The following is a 20,889-nucleotide window of genomic DNA, read 5'->3' as shown; positions in this document are numbered from 1 at the left end:
TATCTCGACTTTAAAACAAATAAGATGTTCTACCTGAGCTAGAAATAGTTTCTATGTAGCTGTAAGTTTAGCAAACCGTAAAAGTATTTTCTCAGTGGGATCAAATAGTTTCACACACATATTTTTTATGGCTTTATTTTAAAAAATAAAACCAATGTATCACATTGTAAAATCTCCCCAAAATAGGTTGAAATCTGTAGCTGTGATGCAACAAAATGTGGAGAAGTTGGAGTGTGAGCTTTTGTAAAGCTCACACTTTGCAGTACATTTGTTGCTGAAGTGACCTGATTCTCACGAGGCTCCATCTCCTGTTCCTGTATTAGAATTACACCCGGCTCCCAGCCGCAGGTCCGACTGGTTCGGCATCTCTTATGTTTCTGTGCTTTGATGATATGAGAACGAGATAAAAACCCCCATGGTTTATACTTACGAGGGACAATGAGCTGCTTGCTCTGATTCAGTGGTTTTACCTGGAAGTTGGAAAAGAGTAATTTAATATCCGTCACTATCTGACCTGATTTATTAGAGTTCTAAAATGTAAAATCCTAATAATTATGGAATCATTTACATGTTTTGAACTTTTAAACAGGAGCAGTTTAGTGTCGTGTCTGACTCATCTGTAAAAACTGCAGGAAATGCTCTGACAGAAGCAGACAGACTGGATTATGAGTTTATTTTGAAACGCTGGAACAATAAAGCCTTTGACCGTCTGAATATTTTCACTTGTGCAGGTTACGGAAGAGAAGCTTCCAGAAGCTTTTCTTGGGTGTTCAATCAGGTTCATAATCTAAGTGTGGAGCAGTTAGTTGGTTTGGACAGATCAAAATATTACGTTTGTGGCGGATTCAGCAGGTTCTGGGTCAGTCTTGTATGGCGGTTCTCTAAGGAAGTTGTGAACATGGACTGATCCTACTGCTGCGTTTCTGTAAAGTTCAAACTCTGCTATGGATCTGTGTGGGAAACGTGAGAGACAGACCAAGAGGTAAGATGTTTATGTCTACCTTTTCCATATTCTCCACTTTATTTAACCATAATTTTCCCACTTCACAGCTCTGAACTCAGTCAGGTGTCAGTCAATCGTCTTCGACTATTATTTGAACCCTCTGATGACGCAAGGTGATTATTTTCTATTTTTATGTCACATTCATGAAGTAATGTAGTGAAGTCATAGTTTTAATTAATTAATAATTATGATTTTTCTTCTGTTTCAGGTTCCGACCGCGGAAACAAGACACCAATAAGAGTGATCGATTGAAGAAAATCCATTTATTTGACAAATCTGACCTGAACAGTGGAAAAACGTAAGAATCTGGTTCTGATTCAGTTAAAATCTGAGGTTCATTCTGTTTTGAATGAAACTTTCTCTGTATTCAAATGACTTCATCAAGATGAACTGCATTAGAAAATAAACCCTGGACCTCTCTCCTGAGTATTAGTGCATTCTTTAAGGAGGTAAATGGTTTTAAAAAGTCATAGGTCCCTTAATGAATGTGTAACAAATATATATAATAATATAAATACTAAGTAACGTCTACTTTTCTTCTTTGCTTTGGTTGTTTGAGTTCTGCATGAAGTTATGCAACTAATGAGCTACAATGAGCCAGATTAGCTGAATGTTTTTAGAAATATTTATTTATTTGGTCATCTAAAGGAAACAGTCGCAGAGAATATTATAGACTAAAATGTCAAAATCCAATAGTTGGTACATATTTAGTTAATTAAAAAGTTTGTTTGTCGGATGTTTGGTTAAACATTTTTAGTAAAAAGACAAATCCAAAGGGTTACTGTTAAACTCAGTGGGAACAAACCACCTGACCTTAAGTATTTTTATAGGAAATTGCAGCACTTTGCTTAAACTGTTTAAAAATACAATAAAATTTGATACGGATAATTGACAAAACAAAACATCCTGCATAAGCAATCCCAGCTGAACCAGATTTTCTTGACTTTGAAGTGAAAATAAAATGCTGGTTTTTATCTTTAGAAGTCAAACTTCAGTCTTTCCCTCTGATAATCTGGAGCACATTGAGGTTTGGGAGTCAAACAGATATTTAGGTGCATTTGTTTAACCTTGTTATGTTGAGAGTAAAATGGAAGTGGTCAAAAACAGAAGTAAAAAAAAGTAGCATAAATGCAACTATTCACATAGTGAATCAGTAACTTTACTTCATCATCAAGCTAAAAAAAAAGTCTCAAACTGGCATCACTCATAATTACTGCAAATACTATAATCCCAGTTAGTGGGATTATAAGGTGATGGTTGAGGCTTTGCAGTTCTTAACAGTTTAGATCATGAATACCTCTTCCTCTGAAATCCTGGATTATCACAGCAAACCTTTCTCTTTCTGAATCATTTATTTATTTAGTGTTTTGGCTGACTGCCACTTCTGGCTGTATACCAGGGGTGTCCAAAGTGCGGCTCAGGGGCCATTTGTGGCTCTTAGACTGATTTAGCATAGAACAACATTTACTGACTTTACTGCAACCAAATCAGCTTTAGTCTAATTTATTAAACTTGGCTAAATATAGCAACCACCTTGTAATAAAGTGATCTATATCTTGCATAAATTTGTTTCAGTCAAGCCAAAAAACTTAAAAAACACTTCATGCTTTTCTTTTAATACAGAAAACAAGCAAAAACCTTTTTAAATTTTTGGATCAACAATGAATAACATCCAAATAAAGACACTACTTCTGTCTGATCTATGTTCTACTGTGAAAAAAGTGATTTACAGTAAAAATAAAAAAATGTATCTATATTAACTTGGTTTTATTCAATAGAAATATCCAGACCAGTTAAATACTCCGGTGTAAGTGTCGGTATGTGTTGCTCATGTTTTCAGCCTAAATGATTGAAATCAGTTGGTAAAATCTGTTATTTTTAACATTTATTTCAGAGCTGCTTCTGGTGATAGAAATATCTCTGTGAATCTCTTGTACTGTTTTGTTTCCATCAGCATCTGCCTGCAGACACCAGTTCTGTCTCCAACCAGCGCCGTGTCCATGAAGAGTGACCGGTCAATGGATCCAATCACCGTGTTCAGAGACAGAAACCAGTGAGGATCTAATGCTTTTATACTGATTTTCTTAAATTAAGATGCATTGTGGAAGTTTTATTAATTTGACTCAAAGACACCATGTTTCATCATTAAAACATGCTTGGTTTTACTCAGGATCCAGCAGCAGAGATCAGTCATGGGATCGATCAATAGATCAATCACCGTGTTCAAACGGCTCCCATCAGTATGGGTGACCTTTAGAGAACAGAACCATTAACTATTTCATTTTGAAAACACATTATTCATTGTTTAAGGCAGAGCTTTACGTAAAGAACATTTAATCGGACCTAATTTAGCTTTTGCCCAGTGATTTGGTTTCACTGTGTGTATTTGGCAGAGCAGATTGGGTTTTCTGATCAAACAGGACACATTTATAAACTAGTAATAGTAATTTTTGTGATTAAGTTTTTTTGTTATTTTGACACCGCCCCAAAACAAAGTACTCAGTTTGTAAAAAGAGAAATGTAAATTTGTAAATTTGTGAGTCTGTTCTACTTTTAATCAATCTATAATAATTGTTTTACTCATCTTAAGAATTTCATAAAATGCATTTAATCCTTCTTTGGAGTAGATTTCCCCCCAGGTGAACATTAAATATCATGTGGTTATTGATTTGAAATAACTAAAATATATAAATGAAGCTCCATCTGTGCCTGTAATAAATCTCATGGCACTAAAGCAGCTGGTGGTTCCATGTGTTGGGGAACAACTGCCCCCAATTAGGGGTATTAAAATGAGGGATGAGGGTAAAAACAAGAGGATTTGTTTATTCTTTTAACATTAAAGCAAAATTTATTTAAGTTTTCTTTATTAGATAAGAGGATTTTCTCTGGAAACTGTAGCTAAAGTTTAAATCATTTAGGACTCATTTGATCACAGACGGATGTTTTTGTGAGATGCTCAGAAAGTTTCAGCTGATCCTCACCACAGGTTTCCTTCATGTGGTTGTTTTGTTTCTTCCAGGATCGATGAGGAGGAATCTGCCTCCTGTGCTGCCAGCTGCGTGTCGCTAAAGAGCGACCGGTCCATGGATCCCATAACTGTCTTCAAAAATGGAGACCTGCCTGAACACAAAGAGTGAGAATATAAATAATGAACAAACTAACACTGTATTCATCAGAGAATTGTTTTGGGTCTCTACTGCTTTTAGAAACGGGACAAACTAAAAAAACCTGTCCAGGTGTTTCTGGGTGATGATAAATGTTTTGTGATGCCACAATCACCTACCAACCCCAAGTGAAGCTAAAGCATGTTTGGTCAGATGGTTTTAGTGCTGTATGTGCTGTACAATGGCCGCTGGAAAAGACAGAGTTTTATTTTTGTTTGTCCATTCAGAAACCACTGCTGCTTGTGGCCACATCTAGGTTTTCCTTGGAAATGCTTTTACTGTCGGTAAACTTCTGGTTCTTTTGTGTCTACCAGGATCCAGACAGCAGCCATACCCTCATCCAGCTGTTTATCTATGAAGAGTGACCGGTCCATGGATCCAATAACTGTCTTTAAAGAAGGGCACCAGACTGTTCAGAACAGGTGAGAATACAAACTATCAACTGTTTACCTTTTAAAAACACATCATAATCATAATTTAAAACAAATTTTTATGTAAAGAAAGATCATCATAACTACTTTTTCTTCAGAAATTCATAATGAAACAGTTAAACTTGTGCTGAAGGATTTGGGTATTTTGATGATGCCAATACAAAGTAAATACTGAAATAACTTTTGCTAAAATGTGTCATTTCTGCAGTAATGAGCTGCAGGACTTTGCGGTTCTCAGTGTTCAGTCTGTTCATCATCAAACTGATCTGGACTCCATTTTTAAGGCAAGAACCATTTTAGTTCAAACACTTTATTGTTAAATAACAAGGCTCCTCTGGGAATTTGAGCATTTTATGGTCCAATTTAATGATAGTTGCAATGATCACAGTTATGTGGAGTCACCCTCAACATAAATATATTTATTTTTTTCCTTTTTGTTTCAGGCTCTGGAGGAAAGCATGGTATTTTTTGTGAAGTCAGAGCTAAAGAAATTCCTCAATGTTGTTGGACCAGATTATCATGAACACTTAAAGAACCAGAGAGAGAATGAAGAGGTGTTGGATGGGGGTGAGGAAGAGGAGGAAAATACCAGCGGAGAGTCATTTCTGAAGCTCACACTTGACTTTCTGAGGAGGATGAAGCAAAAGAGGCTGGCTGATTATCTGCACAGCAGTAAGATTACTTCAACTTTTAAAACTTAAATTTTACAAAACAACCAACTAAATTAGTGCTTTTGAATTTATACTTAAACATTAATTTATGGGAAGCTTTAAAATGTGTTAAACATTTTCAAAGTTATCAAAATGCTAAAGAATTTCCTCTTCTACTAGCACATTAGTGGTAGAGTGCCCACCGCTGTAAACCAGCAGCTCAGGGTGACATTAGGCCAACATTGAGAAGTTTCCTGTATTAATGCTCTAGGAGTTGTTGTTTGCCTTAAATCATATAAAAACTTTAAAATGGTGGGGTATTCCAGTTGTTCCAGGTAAATAAAATGAAAAATGTCATATTTTACATGATAAAAAATATCACAGATTTCTTTTCTTTGTACAGGGGCCTCTTCAACAAAGTATCAGCAAAGACATAAGACTAACCTGAGGAAGAATTTCCAGCATGTGTTTGAAGGGATTGCTAAAAACGGAAGCTCAGCTCCGTTAAACCAGATCTACACGGAGCTTTACATGACAGAGGGAGGAACCGGAGATGTTAATGAAGAGCACGAGGTCAGGCAGATTGAAATTACCTCCAGAAAACAAGACAGTCCTGAAACAATCAGAATAGAAGACATCTTTAAGGTTCATAATGACAAAGCTCAGCCAATCAGAACAATGCTCACTAAAGGAGTTGCTGGCATTGGGAAAACCATCCTAACGCAGAAGTTCACTTTGGATTGGGCCGAAGACAAATCACATCAGAATATTCATTTTACTTTTCCGTTTACCTTCAGAGAGCTGAATGTGCTGAAAGAGGAAAGATTCAGTTTGGTGGAACTCGTTCATCGCTTCTTTCCAGAAAGCAAACAAATCCGCAGTTTTGAACAATTTAGTATATTGTTCATTTTTGATGGCTTGGATGAGAGCAGACTTCCACTGGACTTCAGCAACAGTCCGATCCTGACTGATGTTACAGAGTCCAGCTCAGTGGATGTTCTGCTGATAAACCTGATCAGGGGGAAACTGCTTCCCTCCGCTCGCCTCTGGATAACCACACGACCTTCAGCAGCCAATCAGATCCCTCCTCAGTGTGTTGGCATGGTGACAGAGGTCAGAGGTTTTTCAGATTCCAAAAAGGAGGAGTACTTTAGGAAGAGGTTTAAAAATAAGAAGCAGGCTAACAGGATCATCTCCCACATCAAATCTTCACGTAGCCTCCACATCATGTGCCACATCCCGATCTTCTGCTGGATCAATGCCACAGTCCTGGAGGATATGCTGAAAACCAGGGAAGATGGGGAGCTGCCAAAGACCCTGACAGAGATGTACATCCACTTTTTAGTTGTTCAGACCAAAGTAAAGAAAGTTAAATATGATAAAGGGATGGAAACAGATCCTCACTGGAGTCCAGAGAGCAGGGAGATGATTGAGTCTCTGGGAAAACTGGCTTTTGATCAGCTGCAGAAAGGAAACCTGATCTTCTATGAATCAGACCAGATAGAGTGTGGCATCGATATCAGAGCAGCTTCAGTTTACTCAGGAGTGTTCACACAGATCTTTATAGAGGAGAGAGGGCTGTACCAGGACAAGGTGTTCTGCTTTGTCCATCTGAGTGTCCAGGAGTTTCTGGCTGCTCTGCATGTTCATCTGACCTTCAACTCTGGAACCAACCTGCTGATGGCAGCACAAAACACACCACAAACAGGAGAGCTAAATTCTGCAGCAATCCAGCTTCATCAGCTCGCTGTTGACAAGGCCTTACAGAGTCCAAACGGACACTGGGACATGTTCCTCCGCTTTCTGGTAGGACTTTCTCAGCCTGTGAATCAAACGTTGCTACGAGGCCTACACACACAAACACAAAGCATCTCACAAAGCAACCAAGAAACAATCCAGTACATCAAGAAGAAGATCAGCGATGATGTGTCTGTAGAGAAAAGCATCAACCTGTTCCACTGTCTGAATGAACTGAGCGATCGTTCACTGGTAGAGGAGATCCAACAGTACCTGAAATCAGGAAGTCTGTCCACAGACAAACTGTCTCCGGTTCTGTGGTCGGCTCTGGTCTTCATCTTACTGTCATCAGACGAAGACTTGGACGTGTTTGACCTGAAGAAATACTCTGCCTCAGAAGAAGCCCTGCTAAGACTGCTTCCAGTGGTCAAAGCCTCACACAGAGCTCTGTAGGTGCACAAAGGATTTCATACATTTAGTCTCTCACATTTCAAACAACCTTCAGTTTTCTGTTCTTTTTCCTAAACCGCAGACTGAGCGGCTGTAACCTCTCTGGGAGAAGCTGTGAAGCTCTGTCTTTGGTTTTAAGCTGCCAGTCTTCCAGTCTGAGAGAGCTGGACCTGAGCAACAACAAGCTGGAGGACGCAGGAGTGAAGCTACTTTCAGTGGGACTGGAGAGTCCAAACTGCAAACTGGAATCCCTCAGGTCAGAACAGTTTCAACTGGTTACACTTGTTTCCAATCTTTGGTTGAACCAAGCTTGTAAAGTTTTCAAACCCCCCCCCATCCTATTTTTAGTCTTACAGGATGTCTAATCACGGAGGAAGGCTGCGCTTCTCTTGCCAAAGCTCTCGCCTCCAACCCGTCCCACCTGGAAGTCCTCGACCTCAGTTACAATCATCCTGGAGATTCAGGAGTGACGCTTCTGTCTTCTAGGTTGGAAGATCCACACTGCAAACTGGAAACACTCAGGTCTGAAACTTAACTTCTCCCTGTCTTTGACTGAACCAACTCCTCACTTTGAGATGTTAACACAACCTGCTGAGTTTGACCCTGATGAGGATCTGTAGGGAGCTGGTTCACTGAGGAAGACTCACCTGGCCAACCTGTTTCCTTCTACCAGTTAATCAGACTGAAATGCCCTGCAGGCCCGTAGGATTCAGATTGGACCCATTATTGATTTTCCCTCTGTTTTCCAACTTGCTCCTGACTGAGCCAGGAATTATTTAGTGATTTGTATGGAGCCGCAGGGATGTTTTACTAACTTCCAGCTTAAGGTAACCTTTATAGATCTCCTGTAAACTTATGAACCATGCAATTTTACCACATCTCAATGTAGCAGTGCAGGTTATTAGAATAATCAATTGAATCTAACTTGTCTTTCCCTAATGGTGAAGCTGAAGGATTTTAAATAAATGCTTTGGGAGACAGAATGACTTTCATACACCAGTCAGGTCTGATCTTCTGGAAAATAACCAAAAGCAGGTCCAGTTCAGCGTTCTTTTTGTCCGAGTGAATAGATGCTCAATAAATTATTAGATAAAGAAAAACTCAACTTACTTTACTGATTAAAAATATTCCAGTAAGGCCTGTTTGTTGGTGATGCTGCAGCAGGTATTGCTGCAAAGACAAAGTCCTGCTGTTCAGAGACACGCATAAAGTTCTCCAACATGTCCTGGTGGGTCGCTGCACTGACCCTGGACTTGATCAATAAGAGTGGAAAACAGCTGATCATATAATCTCTGAATGTAGAAACGTATTAGTAACATATTCAGAGACATTTTATTTCACTCCTGTTGTCTTCCTGCAGATTGGACAGCTGTGGAAAGCAGTGGCTCACACCTGGACTGAAGAAGTGTAAGTTTCAATAATAATGAAGAAAAACTTTACACATGCATTTTTAGGGACATTTCAGACATATTTGATCTGTCTGTTTTGCAATGTTGTTGGCGTTTCTCAGCTGCTCCTCCTCTACTTATCTGTTCATCTGTCACCTGGGTTTGTTTCCTTGTCCACATTCCTTCCATCATCATTCCAGTATAACCAGCTTCTGATGTGTTGAACTGCACTTCCTTCTACCTAAAGTGCTTTTACAATCCCTTATTTGCAAACTCAAGTTTGTCTCGTAATTCTCACAGTTATGTTTTTTTCTATCAGTAAAGATTCTTTTATTTTGCTTTCTGTAGCTTTGATTCTGTCTGAACTCTAACTTTGGACATTATTTAAACCCAACAGAAACATGACTCAGCACTTTTCTAAGTAGATACCATAATGGTGACCTACGCCTGTTTTGTCTCCTTAGATTCCTGTGAACTTGAACTGGATCCAAACACAGCTGGCCGAAAGCTGGCTCTGTTTGACAACAACAAGAGTGCAAAAATCGTAAACCAAGAACAGCCATACCCTGATCACCCAGACAGATTCGAATGGAATCAACTTCTGTGCAAAAATGGCCTGACTGGTCGCTGTTACTGGGAGGTGGAGTGGAGTGGGAGGGTTCTGGTGTCAGTGAGCTACAGTCGACTCACCCGGAGGGGCCTGAGCAGTGAATGCTGGTTTGGTGGGAACGAACTGTCGTGGGGTCTGAGGTGCTGTGACGACGTTGGTTACGCCATCTGTCACAAGAACAACATGGCCATCGTCCCCCTGCCACAGTCCTGCCTCTCCCACAGGATAGCAGTGTATCTGGACTATCCTGCTGGGACTCTGTCTTACTATCGAGTGTCTGCTGACACCCTGACGCATGTTCACACCTTCTACGCCACGTTCACGGAGCCGCTGTACCCTGGCTTTGGGTTCTGGTATGATTCCTCAGCGACTCTGTGTTCCCTGTAAGGAAAATCCACTTTCAGTATCATGTAAAGCAGCATAAATAATATTGATATTGTGATAAAACTAGAGGAAGTGAAAATATTTGTAGTAGTGAATAAACATCAATGAACGTTTTTTTTCTGATTGTTTTACGTTATTTTTGAACAATGTGTCATTCTTCTTATGCTTTAAATGTTTTATTGTCTTTGTTAATCTCGATAACCAGCTGAGATTTGCCTTTTTCAAAGTTGTAAATGAATATTAAACTGGTTTTCTAAATTGCTGTTGAGTTTCCATTAAAAACACTTTTTTTGTTGATGTCTATTGACACTGTGGTGTGATGATTTTTATCTTAGTAAAATCTTTTATTAACATTATTTGTGTTGATCTGTCTTAATACCAAAGTAACTTTGTTTCAACAGATGGATTTTAAAAATGTGTTTTGTGAATAACATTGATTTGGACATGTTTTGAATCAACACAAAAATAATAAAAATACAGTAATATTCAATATTTAAAACATTCCTGAAAAGTTTATTAAACGGCTGGAACTTAAATACATAAATTTTAGGCATTAAAAATTTCACATTTCATTTAGTCTCATTTTGTTTTGTTTTTTACATATTTTGTGGATTTCTTAGATTATATTTTGTAATGTATCTCGAAAGTAGCAATAAAATATATATTCATGGAGAAAAACACTGATGAAGTAAAAATATAATTTCCCAGCTTTATGTTATTTTAATGACCTTTTCAGGATTTCCTTAAACTGTTTATTTTACTAAAAACAACCAAATATATGGAAACAACGTGAGAAGCTGATACATGCAAACGGATCTCCAGTACCGACCAAATCTCAGGTCATAGCGTCTTTACAAATGACAAAAACAAGGACTGATGGAGTGATGGCAAAATATTTCACTTTCTGCACTACTGTAATAAAACACGTATTTTACAGTAATTTTTTTCTGGATTCTGATTCTGATGGCAGCAGGCGAACATGTGACCAGATTTTACTGCAGGATGGCATTTCTTCTGTGGAACAAACAGGAACTGTAAGTATTTTCCCAAATGCTCCTCCTTGCTTCATGACAGGACAGACAGGTTTCATGTCTGCTGAGTTTTCATCATTAATGTTGCGGTTATGAGGTTGAGAGCCATCGATGAGCCAAATGCTCGCAGTCGTCTGGCGACAAGGAATAATCAGCGCCGACTCTCTGGGTGATGGACAGCCGAGAAATTTCAACCTAAAGTTAGATCAGCAGGTAAGATCTGTAAACCTATGTTAACTGGTTAACTGTGGTCTCATTGTAGCTTCAAGCTGCGTTTTGGGGTGTTTGTACATTTGAATGCTGCACAAAAATGTTTTTTTGGTAAATCCCAATAATCATAAAGTATTGGACATATAATCTTAAATATATTGAACATATAATCTTAAAGTATTGAACGTATACATCTGTGTGTCGTTCTTATATAATATCAACACTGTGACGGTAATCAGTGAAAAAATGCAGGAAGTGTCAAAACTACCCAGACAACTTTGGATTAAGATGAGTGTTAATATTCACTGACAGTCTGTTCCTCAAATCTTCAGTTTTAAAGCATTTAAAACATAATGCATCCTCAAATGGCTCATTTTGCCCCCTTAATGTATCTTACTAATTCAAATTAAATGAATAATAATACATATTCTGACCAAAAATACTGTATGTGTGGCTTATAGAAGGGAATAATATTACAGTAGGTGATGACTCAGCATGTTATTCTTTGTGATAAGGTGTGAGAAATGAGTGCTGGACATTTGCCACCTAAAACAACGTGTGGGGTGGAAGATGAGCCTCAGGGTGAAGCTCAGAGGTGAGATTATAATCTCTTGACAGCCTGTTAATTTTTCTGACTGCATTTCAACTTTCCGCTTTGTATTTGTTAAAGGACAAACCTGCAAACGGCAGAATCCAGCGGATCTGAACCAACCTGGAAGCCACTGAAGAATAAACGCTCAAAAGACTTTGATATGGATTTTAGTAACTCACCTTGTAAGACGCAGTGAGTAAAGTTTTATTCTCTAACTTTCTGTGACTCACATTTCCAGCATTATAAGCAAACCAACAGTGACCGGTTTGTTGTTTTAAAGCTCTGAGCAGGAACACGAAAGCGAATGCTCTGGAACTGGACCAGAACCAAGAGTCCAACCTCCTGGTGCGTCTTTGAAAAGTGACAAATTTCTCAACATACCAATGGATTTCAAACCAGCACCTTCTACAGAAACCCGGTATGTTTGTGTTAAAGTGTATGGACCTGATAGGTTTACATTGGTACACAGTTTTGTGAAGTGGAAAAAAGTTGTTTTTACCCAAATTATTGTGTTTTATTATGTCTACATATTGTCAGGCTTCAAGAAAATGATCAAAATGTGTTGATATTTATAATAAAAAGCAGTTTCTGACTATTTTTACAAGAAATAAACATGTTTATGTAATAGTTTCAGATGCCATGGACGTAGTTGGAGTTTTTAAACTTGACAATGATGATTTGCCTTTTGCCTTAGTGAAGGAACTACTACAAACTAATAAATGATGTAAGTCAGCACAATTTGGGCTTTAATCAGGTGTCGATTTTACTGTCAGTGAAAAATGGAATCAGCTGGGATTTCTTAGACTTCATTCACTGTCTGGTAACGAGGAATGAAGCTTTTATTACTGGCTGGAAATCATTTCCTAACGTTCCTCCAGATGACATGTTGGGATAAATAAATAAACTGAACTGAATTATTGTCAGTTAAGGGAAGAAAGAGCTGGAGAGCCAGGATTAAACCCTGGATTAGGAAGAGCAGCAGCCTGTCCAACTGGAAAGTCTTAAAAAGAAACAACTAACGACAACATCATCGGAATAAAAGTCCAAAATCCTGTGAATGACCAAAGCTTTGAAAAAAAGAGTTTTGACCCAAACAGATATGTAAATTAGCACTTTGTTTCTATTTAACTGAACTGTAGCAAACATTCCTCTAGGTTTCCAATAGAAAAGTTGCATCACAGATTAGATCAAAACAGAAGTAGAAGATGCTTTTTCTGACAGACCAGTTTGTGTTTATCACGTTTCTATTACAATCTGTTCATTTGATTTCGCTGTGGCCCTGTCAGTAAAGCTCCAGGCTCCCCTCTGCCCTGCTTGTCGATGAAGAGCGACTCTTCCATGGAGATTGCAACACAGTTTAAATACAGACGTCAAACTTTTCATACCAGGTAAAACGGTTGAATTTTCCAACCATTACAGTTATATTTTTGGATGATCTTATATTAGTTTAAATCTAAATTTCTTTCTTTGGCAGCATCAGCCAAGAGTTCCCAGATGAGTCTGGGGATGAATCTGCTAGAGAACAGCATCAAAAAGAGCTGAACTCTGTATTTAAGGTAAAAACAAACAATTATTACACAACCTCAAAAGATAAAGAAAAAACACTCAATCTATTACTCAATTACTCATATTACTACCAGACACATAACTTTCTGCCTTATTGATTTATTGGTGCCACATTCTGTGTTGCAGCAAGTGATCAGAAGTGCCAGACTCTCTATCAATACAGTGGAGAACAATATAATTAATGGCATAAAGAGAAATAGTTGAGTCTGTGTTAGTTTGCAATTTTTATTTCAACATTTGAAGGTTAAATTAGCTTCTTTAGCAGCATTTAGTTTGCAACAGGTTTATCACAGAAAGTTCCCTAAAGCAGCTGGTTGGCCATGACAGATCCAAACAATAAAGAAATTCAGTTGCAGCAACTTTTTGTTTGTTCATGTTGCTAAATTTCTATGTAATCTGTGAGATTAAACTGAATATGTGTCTGTTCCAGATGCTTGAGGAAAACCTAATGACTTTTATGAGAAATGAGCTGCAGAAGTTTCAGATGATTCTGAGCTCTGACTATTCAGAAGCTGCAGACAATCAGGAGAAAGAAGACGAGAGAAACTCTGCAGACCCAGAACAGGCCAAGGGCAGCAGGGAGACGTTTCTGAAGCTGTCGCTCCAGTTCCTGAGGAAGATGAGGAAAGACGACCTGGCCGACTGTCTGTGGAACAGTGAGACATTTCCAACTGATTTAGTTTCAGTTTATCTTTTTATATAATGCCGACATCTATATCACAGCCATATCTGTTCCAAATTTGAAATTATTTTAAATAACTATTAATTATTGCATTTAGAGGTTCTGCTGTTAATCTCGTTGACTCTTTTAGGAACCTGCGCAACAGAATGCACACAAAAGCTAAAGTCCAGCTTGAGGAAAAGATTCTGCTGTGTGTTTGAGGGACTCGCTAAAGCAGGAAATCCAACACTGCTGAACCAGATCTACACAGAGCTGTACATCACAGAGGGAGGCGATCGACAGATCAACGAAGAGCACGAGGTCAGGCAGATCGAAGCAACGTCCAGGAAGCAGCGCGTTCAAGAAAAAACCATCAGACAGGAAAACATCTTTAAAGCTTCACCTGAAAAAGACAAACCAACCAGAACAGTGATGACCAAGGGAGTCGCTGGAATTGGGAAAACGGTCCTGACGCAGAAATTCGCTCTGGACTGGGCTGAAAACCGGAGCAACCAGGACATCCAGTTCATTTTCCCCTTCACTTTCAGAGAACTCAATGTTCTTAGAGACAAACGGTTCAGTCTGGTTGAACTTGTTCATCACTTCTTTAATGAATCCAAAGAAGCACAAATCTGCAGATTTAACGACTTCCAGATCGTGTTCATATTTGATGGCTTGGATGAGTGTCGACTTCCTCTGGACTTCAGCAACAATGAGGTCCTGACCGACGTGACAGAGTCCACCTCTCTGGACGTTCTGCTGACAAACCTGATCAGGGGGAAACTGCTTCCCTCCGCTCGCCTCTGGATAACCACACGACCTGCAGCGGCCAATCAGATCCCTCCTGAGTGCGTTGACATAGTTACGGATGTAAAAGGGTTCACTGACGTACAGAAGGAGGAGTATTTCAGGAAGAGGTTTGTAGACCAGAAGCAGGCCAGCATTGTCATCTCCCACATCAAGATGTCACAAAGCCTTCGCATCATGTGCCACATCCCGGTCTTCTGTTGGATCAGCGCCACCGTTCTGGAAAACGTCCTGAAAACCAGACAAGGCAGAGAGCTGCCCAAGACCCTGACCGAGTTATACATCTACTTCCTGCTGGTCCAGAGCAAAGTAAAGCAACTGAAATATGAAGGGGGAGCAGAGACAGATTTAACCTGGAGTCCGGAGAGCAAGAAGATGATCAAGTCTCTGGGGAAACTGGCTTTTGATCAGCTGCAGAAAGGAAACCTGATCTTCTATGAAACCGATCTGGCAGGATCTGGCATTGATATCAAGGCGGCTTCAATTTATTCAGGAGTTTTCACACAGATCTTTAAGGAGGAGAGAGGGATTTACCAGGATAAGCTGTTCTGCTTCATCCATCTGAGTGTTCAGGAGTTTCTGGCTGCTCTTCATGTCCATCTGACCTTCATCAACTCAGGTGTCAACCTGCTGGATGACAAGCAGCCAAAACAAAGGGTGTCTAAGGCCTTTAAAAACCAGCCTAATGTAAGAAAACTTCACCAAACTGCTGTAGATAAAGCTTTACAAAGTCCCAATGGTCACCTTGATCTAGTCCTTCGCATACTGGTAGGTCTTTCACTGCCGGCCAATCAAACGCTGCTCCGAGGCCTGCAGACACAAACTCCAAACATCTTACAATCAAATCAGGAAACAGCTGAATACATCAAGAAGATGATCAGTGATGGTCTGTCTGCGGAGAAAAGCATCAACCTGTTCCACTGTCTGAATGAACTGAACGACCGCTCCCTGGTGGATGAAATCCAGCAGTACCTGAGATCAGGAAGTCTTAGCACACGAAAACTGTCTCCGGCTCAGTGGTCGGCTCTGGTCTTCATCCTACTGTCATCAGAAAAAGGTCTGGAAGTGTTTGACCTGAAGAAATACTCTGCTTCAGAGGAGGCTCTGCTGATGCTGCTGCCAGTGGTGAAAGCCTCCAACAAAGCTCTGTAGGTGACGAACTGGCACAAAAGTAACTCTCACAACGCAAATCAGAGTCATTTTGAGTTTTACGTAAACTGTTTTTCAGGCTAAGCGACTGCACCCTCTCTGAGAAAACCTGTGAAGCTCTGTCCTCAGTGCTCGGTTCGCAGTCTTGCTGCTTGAGAGAAGTGGACCTGAGTCATAACGACCTGGAGGACGCAGGAATGACGGCGTTGTCTTCTGGGATGTTGGATCAACAGTGTGGACTAGAGTCACTGAGGTACGAAGCATCCAGTTAAACATCAGTGCTGGGTCAACATCCACCAATCTGCTAACACAGCAGAGCTAATTTCTTATTCAGCAGTTTTCTTAACTTTGAAAATGTTTAGTTTCCCCTAAATTATGTACCCATATAAATTCTAATTGCTAATTTAATCAGCCATTTTGCAAACTTTTGTAAGCATTAGCGTTAGCTTTTTCTAAATACCATTTTAGTGTAGCACTTTAGTGCCAACAGAGCTAATGTTTATGGTTTCTGCTTTAGGCACAACTAACTTTCTAGTTAGCAGTAACAATCTGTGTAATATTTTACCTTTGCATTTGTTTTTCAGGGTAGCTGACTGCAACCTGACACAGAGGAGCTGTGAGACTCTGTCCTCATGTCTCAGTTCCAAGAGTTTGAGGCTCCAGAGTCTGGATTTGAACTACAACTGCCTGCAGGACGTCGGACTGAAGCAGCTTTCTGATGGACTGAAGAGTCCGTACTGCAAACTAGAGAGGCTCAGGTAAGAGAAACTGAAATGTTTTTTATTCAAGACGTTGACCAAAAGTTTAAAAGTAAGTCAGCAGTACATCCAATCACATGCAGACGTGTTAAAATCCAAATGATTCTCTTTGTGAAATTGTGTTTGCAGTTTGACGGCATGTGGCCTCTCGGAGCACAGCGTTGAAACTCTGGCCTCGGTGCTCAGCTCTCCCTCCTGCAGCCTCAGATCTCTGAACATGAGCAACAACAACCTGGGCGAGTCGGGGCTGCAGCGGCTCTGTGCTGAACTGAAGAACAAACGCTGTCAGATAGAGACGGTCATGTTCGTTGCTTTTATTACTAAGACTTCAGGCACTTACCTCTCGAGCTAATTCACAATTTGTGTTGAGATTATTATTAAGATAAAGACAAATATGTAGCAAACTGACATGAAATTCACAGCCTTCAGTTTCTTCCTACCTTCACTAACAAAGCAGAATCCAGATTTCAGGTTTGTTCTCCTGATCAAACTGGGACAGATCCAGTACCGACACCAGTCCTTTTGGGTTTGACTGGCAGTTTAAAGCTGCTTCCTCAATGCACTTCAATATGTTTTCTCATGCATTTTGCATCGTTTTCATCATAAAACAACTTTGTAATTACATGTTTTCTTGAATAATACTTTTTTAAAATAATTTTTTTCAACCTGTAGCTTGTTACAAGCATTTGGTGGGAATTTCATGTCAGTCCATTGATTTCCCCCCATTGTTTATATATTTTTTGTATCATATCTTCAAGATTTACTCTGTTTTTAAAAGAGTTAAGAGAGTTAAGTTGTTGAGAAGCGTAGTTACTGGATGAAAAGTTCAAAATAAGACTTAAAAAACCAACTGAAATTCATGAAATTCACTCTGTTCATTAATCCTGTTTAATGTTTTATTTTTCTAGCCTCTGTGGATGCCAACTCTCAGAAAGATGCTGCAAATATATATCCTCAGTTCTCAGCAGTCAGCCGTCCAAACTGAGAGAGCTGGACCTGAGTAACAACAACCTGAGAGATGCAGGAGTGCAGCAGCTGTGCAGTGGGCTGGAGGCGCCGCACTGCAAGCTGGAAACGCTCAGGTCGGTCCAACCTGGTGGGTTTTCATGCTTCTTTGTAGACTTGAACATAACTCATAATGTGTCTCAAACACCAGACTGTCAGGCTGTCTGGTGACAGGAAAAGGTTGCGGCTATCTGGCGTCGGCCCTGAGCTCCAACCCGTCTCACCTGACAGAACTGGACCTGAGCTACAACCATCCAGGAGTCGTAGGGAAGCAAATGCTGTCGTCTGAGCAGAAGGGCCCACAGTGGAAACTGGCTAATCTGAGGTATTACACATGAAATCTACCTGCAGAGATTTACACTCAGATGGAAATTCTGACATTTTATTGTCATTTATTTCTCGCTAGCTAAGCTAGCTAGAAGAGCAAAGCAGTTTGATGAATTCGAAAATGAGCATCAGAAATAAAATTTTAATCATTTTAACTTGTATTTTATTTTCTTAAAATGACAGAATTACAGAAAACAAACTGATAAAAACATTTATGGTGTTTGATTCTTTTATTTTTTCCCCTCCAACTTTCTGAGGCCCCCAGTTTAAAACACGTTTCTGATTATAATTCTATCAGCGAACAATTTATCATAGAAAATTAGAAAAATGCTAAGCCCTCATCAACAATGTCTCACAGTAACTAGTACATGGGAAACAAATACGCCCAAAACTTTATTGTTGCTGTTTTCTCTGCAGTTTGGACCAAGGCGGAGAGCACAGGCTACAACCTGATGTGAGAAAGTGTAAGTTTCATAAACGACTGAATATAAAGCTGGGAGTTGTTTTATTGTGACATCATTTTAATTTCCGTCTCCATCAGATTGGTGTGAACTTGATCTGGACATGAATTCAGTGCACAGACAGCTCCGCCTCTCTGACAACAACACGGAGATTCGGCAGGTGGAGGACGAGCAGCCGTACCCCGACCACCCAAACAGGTTCCAGACCTGCTGGCAGCTCATGTGCAGAAACGGCCTGACTGGTCGCTGTTACTGGGAGGTGGAGTGGAAGGGAGCAGTTCTCATCTCTGTGAGCTGCAAAGGAATCAAACGAAGTGGAAAAAATGAGGACTGCCGGTTCGGAAGGAATGATCAGTCCTGGACGTTGGAGTGCTCGGATGTGTTTGGTTTGGCCGCCTGGCATGTGAACAGAGAAACAACCATCCCCTCCTCCTCGGCCCCCCACAGAGTAGGAGTTTATCTGGACCATCCTGCAGGAACGCTGTCCTTCTACAACGTGGCCTTTGACAGGCTGAAGCATCTCCACACCTTCTGCGCCACATTCACTGAACCCGTTTATCCCAGTTTTGGTTTGTGGTCTGGAGCCTCAGTGTCTCTGTGTTCAGCAGCTTCAAAGAAACTTTAAAGATGTTTCATTGTAAATATAACAGCTTTACATAAATATAGCTGTGCAGCAGCTCTGTGCATAACTGAAAACGTTCTATGTGAATAGGTAAGTTAAGCTGTTACACTTCTAAAATGTATTTAACCGTCATGTTTTCTATGAAACCAAATGATCTCCACACATCCCAGTTTACGCTTTACGGTGGAGGAGCAGCAGAGTTTGAAAACACCAACACATAACCGTCTGCACCGCCATCACAGCCGTTTAATCCGTTGCCAACATACAGTAATGTGATTTTCCGAGCCGTCTTTAAACGCATCATGAGTAAAACGCTACACCTGAGGTTGCACCATAACTCTGTGACCGTAGGAGGCGCTGTTGCACTTTAACACGTTATTGAAAGCAAATTGATGTACATTTGTCACCGTTTATCAGTTATATATTCATTATTGATTTGCTTCAGTTGGTCGTTTCTGTAAATTCTGAGGAATTTGGTTCATAGCAAACAAAAAACACAAACTCACTTTGTCAGAAAACTACAAGACTAATGCGTTTGGATCTTTAATCCGGAAACGTGCCGCAGGAGGAGTTTATCTTTTATCAGCTTGAGTTAAACTCAGGTAACGATGAGGTGAAAACCAGACCGACCTGTGAGAAACGGAGAAACGGTTCCTTCCTGGTTCCATCCTGGTTCCTTCCTGGTTCCTTCCTGGTTCCGTTCCTTCCTGATTCCATCCTGATTCCTTCCTGGTTCCTTCCTGGTTCCGTCCTGGTTCCTTCCTGGTTCCTTCCTTGTTCCTTCCTGGTTCCATCCTGGTTCCATCCTGGTTCCATCCTGGTTCCATCCTGGTTCCTTCCTGGTTCCTTCCTGGTTCCGTTCCTTCCTGATTCCATCCTGATTCCTTCCTGGTTCCTTCCTGGTTCCATCCTGGTTCCTTCCTGGTTCCATCCTGGTTCCATCCTGGTTCCATCCTGGTTCCTTCCTAGTTCCTTCCTAGTTCCTTCCTGGTTCCTTCCTGATTCCATCCTGGTTCCATCCTGGTTCCATCCTGGTTCCATCCTGGTTCCTTCCTGGTTCCTTCCTGGTTCCATCCTGGTTCCATCCTGGTTCCTTCCTGGTTCCTTCCTGGTTCCGTTCCTTCCTGATTCCATCCTGATTCCTTCCTGGTTCCTTCCTGATTCCATCCTGGTTCCATCCTGATTCCTTCCTGGTTCCATCCTGGTTCCTTCCTGGTTCCTTCCTGATTCCATCCTGGTTCCATCCTGATTCCTTCCTGGTTCCTTCCTGGTTCCTTCCTGGTTCCATCCTGGTTCCATCCTGATTCCTTCCTGGTTCCTTCCTGGTTCCTTCCTGGTTCCATCCTGGTTCCATCCTGGTTCCATCCTGGTTCCTTCCTGGTTCCGTTCCTTCCTGAATCCATCCTGATTCCTTCCTGGTTCCTTCCTGGTTCCTTCCTGGTTCCTTCCTGGTTCCGTTCCTTCCTGATTCCATCCTGATTCCTTCCTGGTTCCTTCCTGGTTCCATCCTGGTTCCTTCCTGGTTCCATCCTGGTTCCTTCCTGGTTCCATCCTGGTTCCATCCTGGTTCCTTCCTAGTTCCTTCCTGGTTCCTTCCTGGTTCCATCCTGGTTCCTTCCTGGTTCCATCCTGATTCCATCCTGGTTCCATCCTGGTTCCATCCTGGTTCCTTCCTGGTTGCTTCCTCTCACAGGGGATTTTTCACCACAGAGGTTTTGTTTTCTGGACATGAAGTTTATTGGACATCACTGTCGTCTGTAATAACAGGTTATGTTCACTGGGACATTAAAATGGAAATAAAACTCTTTTCTCTCCAAAATGATCCTGAAGCTTCATATTACGTGTTTCTGGTATGAATTGTTATTTTCCTGGAAATATTCATG

General features: G+C 40.5%; 2 protein-coding genes across 3 annotated transcripts; both read left to right on the top strand.

Moving 5' to 3' along the window:
* Nucleotides 1–65: 65 nt before the first annotated feature.
* LOC103457181 (NLR family CARD domain-containing protein 3) lies at nt 66–10,118 on the top strand. The gene is made up of 13 exons (XM_081602729.1): nt 66–982; nt 1,051–1,116; nt 1,212–1,301; nt 2,958–3,056; nt 4,023–4,136; nt 4,482–4,589; nt 4,807–4,882; nt 5,042–5,270; nt 5,652–7,434; nt 7,518–7,691; nt 7,784–7,957; nt 8,796–8,842; nt 9,288–10,118. The coding sequence occupies exons 1-13, from the start codon at nt 945–947 to the stop codon at nt 9,818–9,820; spliced, it is 3,531 nt and encodes a 1,176-aa protein (XP_081458855.1). The 5' UTR covers nt 66–944; the 3' UTR covers nt 9,821–10,118.
* Nucleotides 10,119–10,876: 758 nt separating this feature from the next.
* On the top strand, nt 10,877–20,841 carry LOC145549812 (protein NLRC3-like). 2 transcript variants are annotated; one of them, XM_081602726.1, is made up of 15 exons: nt 10,877–11,061; nt 11,574–11,653; nt 11,729–11,842; nt 11,931–12,068; nt 12,937–13,038; nt 13,125–13,206; nt 13,647–13,872; nt 14,029–15,832; nt 15,913–16,086; nt 16,418–16,591; nt 16,721–16,894; nt 17,500–17,673; nt 17,748–17,921; nt 18,341–18,377; nt 18,465–18,623. In XM_081602726.1, exons 2-15 carry the CDS (start codon nt 11,583–11,585, stop codon nt 18,489–18,491), a joined length of 3,471 nt encoding a protein of 1,156 aa, XP_081458852.1. In that variant the 5' UTR covers nt 10,877–11,061; nt 11,574–11,582; the 3' UTR covers nt 18,492–18,623. The 2 variants fall into 2 exon arrangements, with proteins under 2 accessions (XP_081458852.1, XP_081458851.1); XM_081602725.1 differs by having other exon boundaries at nt 10,882–11,061; nt 18,341–18,387; nt 18,465–20,841.
* The last annotated feature ends 48 nt before the right edge of the window (nt 20,842–20,889 follow it).

This window comes from Poecilia reticulata, chromosome 21 (assembly GCF_904066995.2).
Source record: "Poecilia reticulata chromosome 21, P_reticulata-male-v2, whole genome shotgun sequence".
Lineage (NCBI taxonomy): Eukaryota > Metazoa > Chordata > Actinopteri > Cyprinodontiformes > Poeciliidae > Poecilia > Poecilia reticulata.
This window is presented reverse-complemented; position numbering and strand designations above follow the sequence as displayed.

What these genes read in the sequence shown, in the direction of transcription:
- LOC103457181 (XM_081602729.1), top strand. Translation starts at nt 945, where the DNA reads ATGGATCTGTGTGGGAAACGTGAGAGACAGACCAAGAG. An exon ending in ATCTGGACTCCATTTTTAAG is followed by an intron (nt 4,883 to 5,041) that starts GCAAGAACCATT and finishes TTTTTGTTTCAG; the next exon opens with GCTCTGGAGGAAAGCATGGT. An exon ending in TGCAAACTGGAAACACTCAG is followed by an intron (nt 7,958 to 8,795) that starts GTCTGAAACTTA and finishes GTCTTCCTGCAG; the next exon opens with ATTGGACAGCTGTGGAAAGC.
- LOC145549812 (XM_081602725.1), top strand. Translation starts at nt 11,583, where the DNA reads ATGAGTGCTGGACATTTGCCACCTAAAACAACGTGTGGGGTGGAAGAT. An exon ending in CCTCAGGGTGAAGCTCAGAG is followed by an intron (nt 11,654 to 11,728) that starts GTGAGATTATAA and finishes TATTTGTTAAAG; the next exon opens with GACAAACCTGCAAACGGCAG. An exon ending in AAAGCCTCCAACAAAGCTCT is followed by an intron (nt 15,833 to 15,912) that starts GTAGGTGACGAA and finishes ACTGTTTTTCAG; the next exon opens with GCTAAGCGACTGCACCCTCT.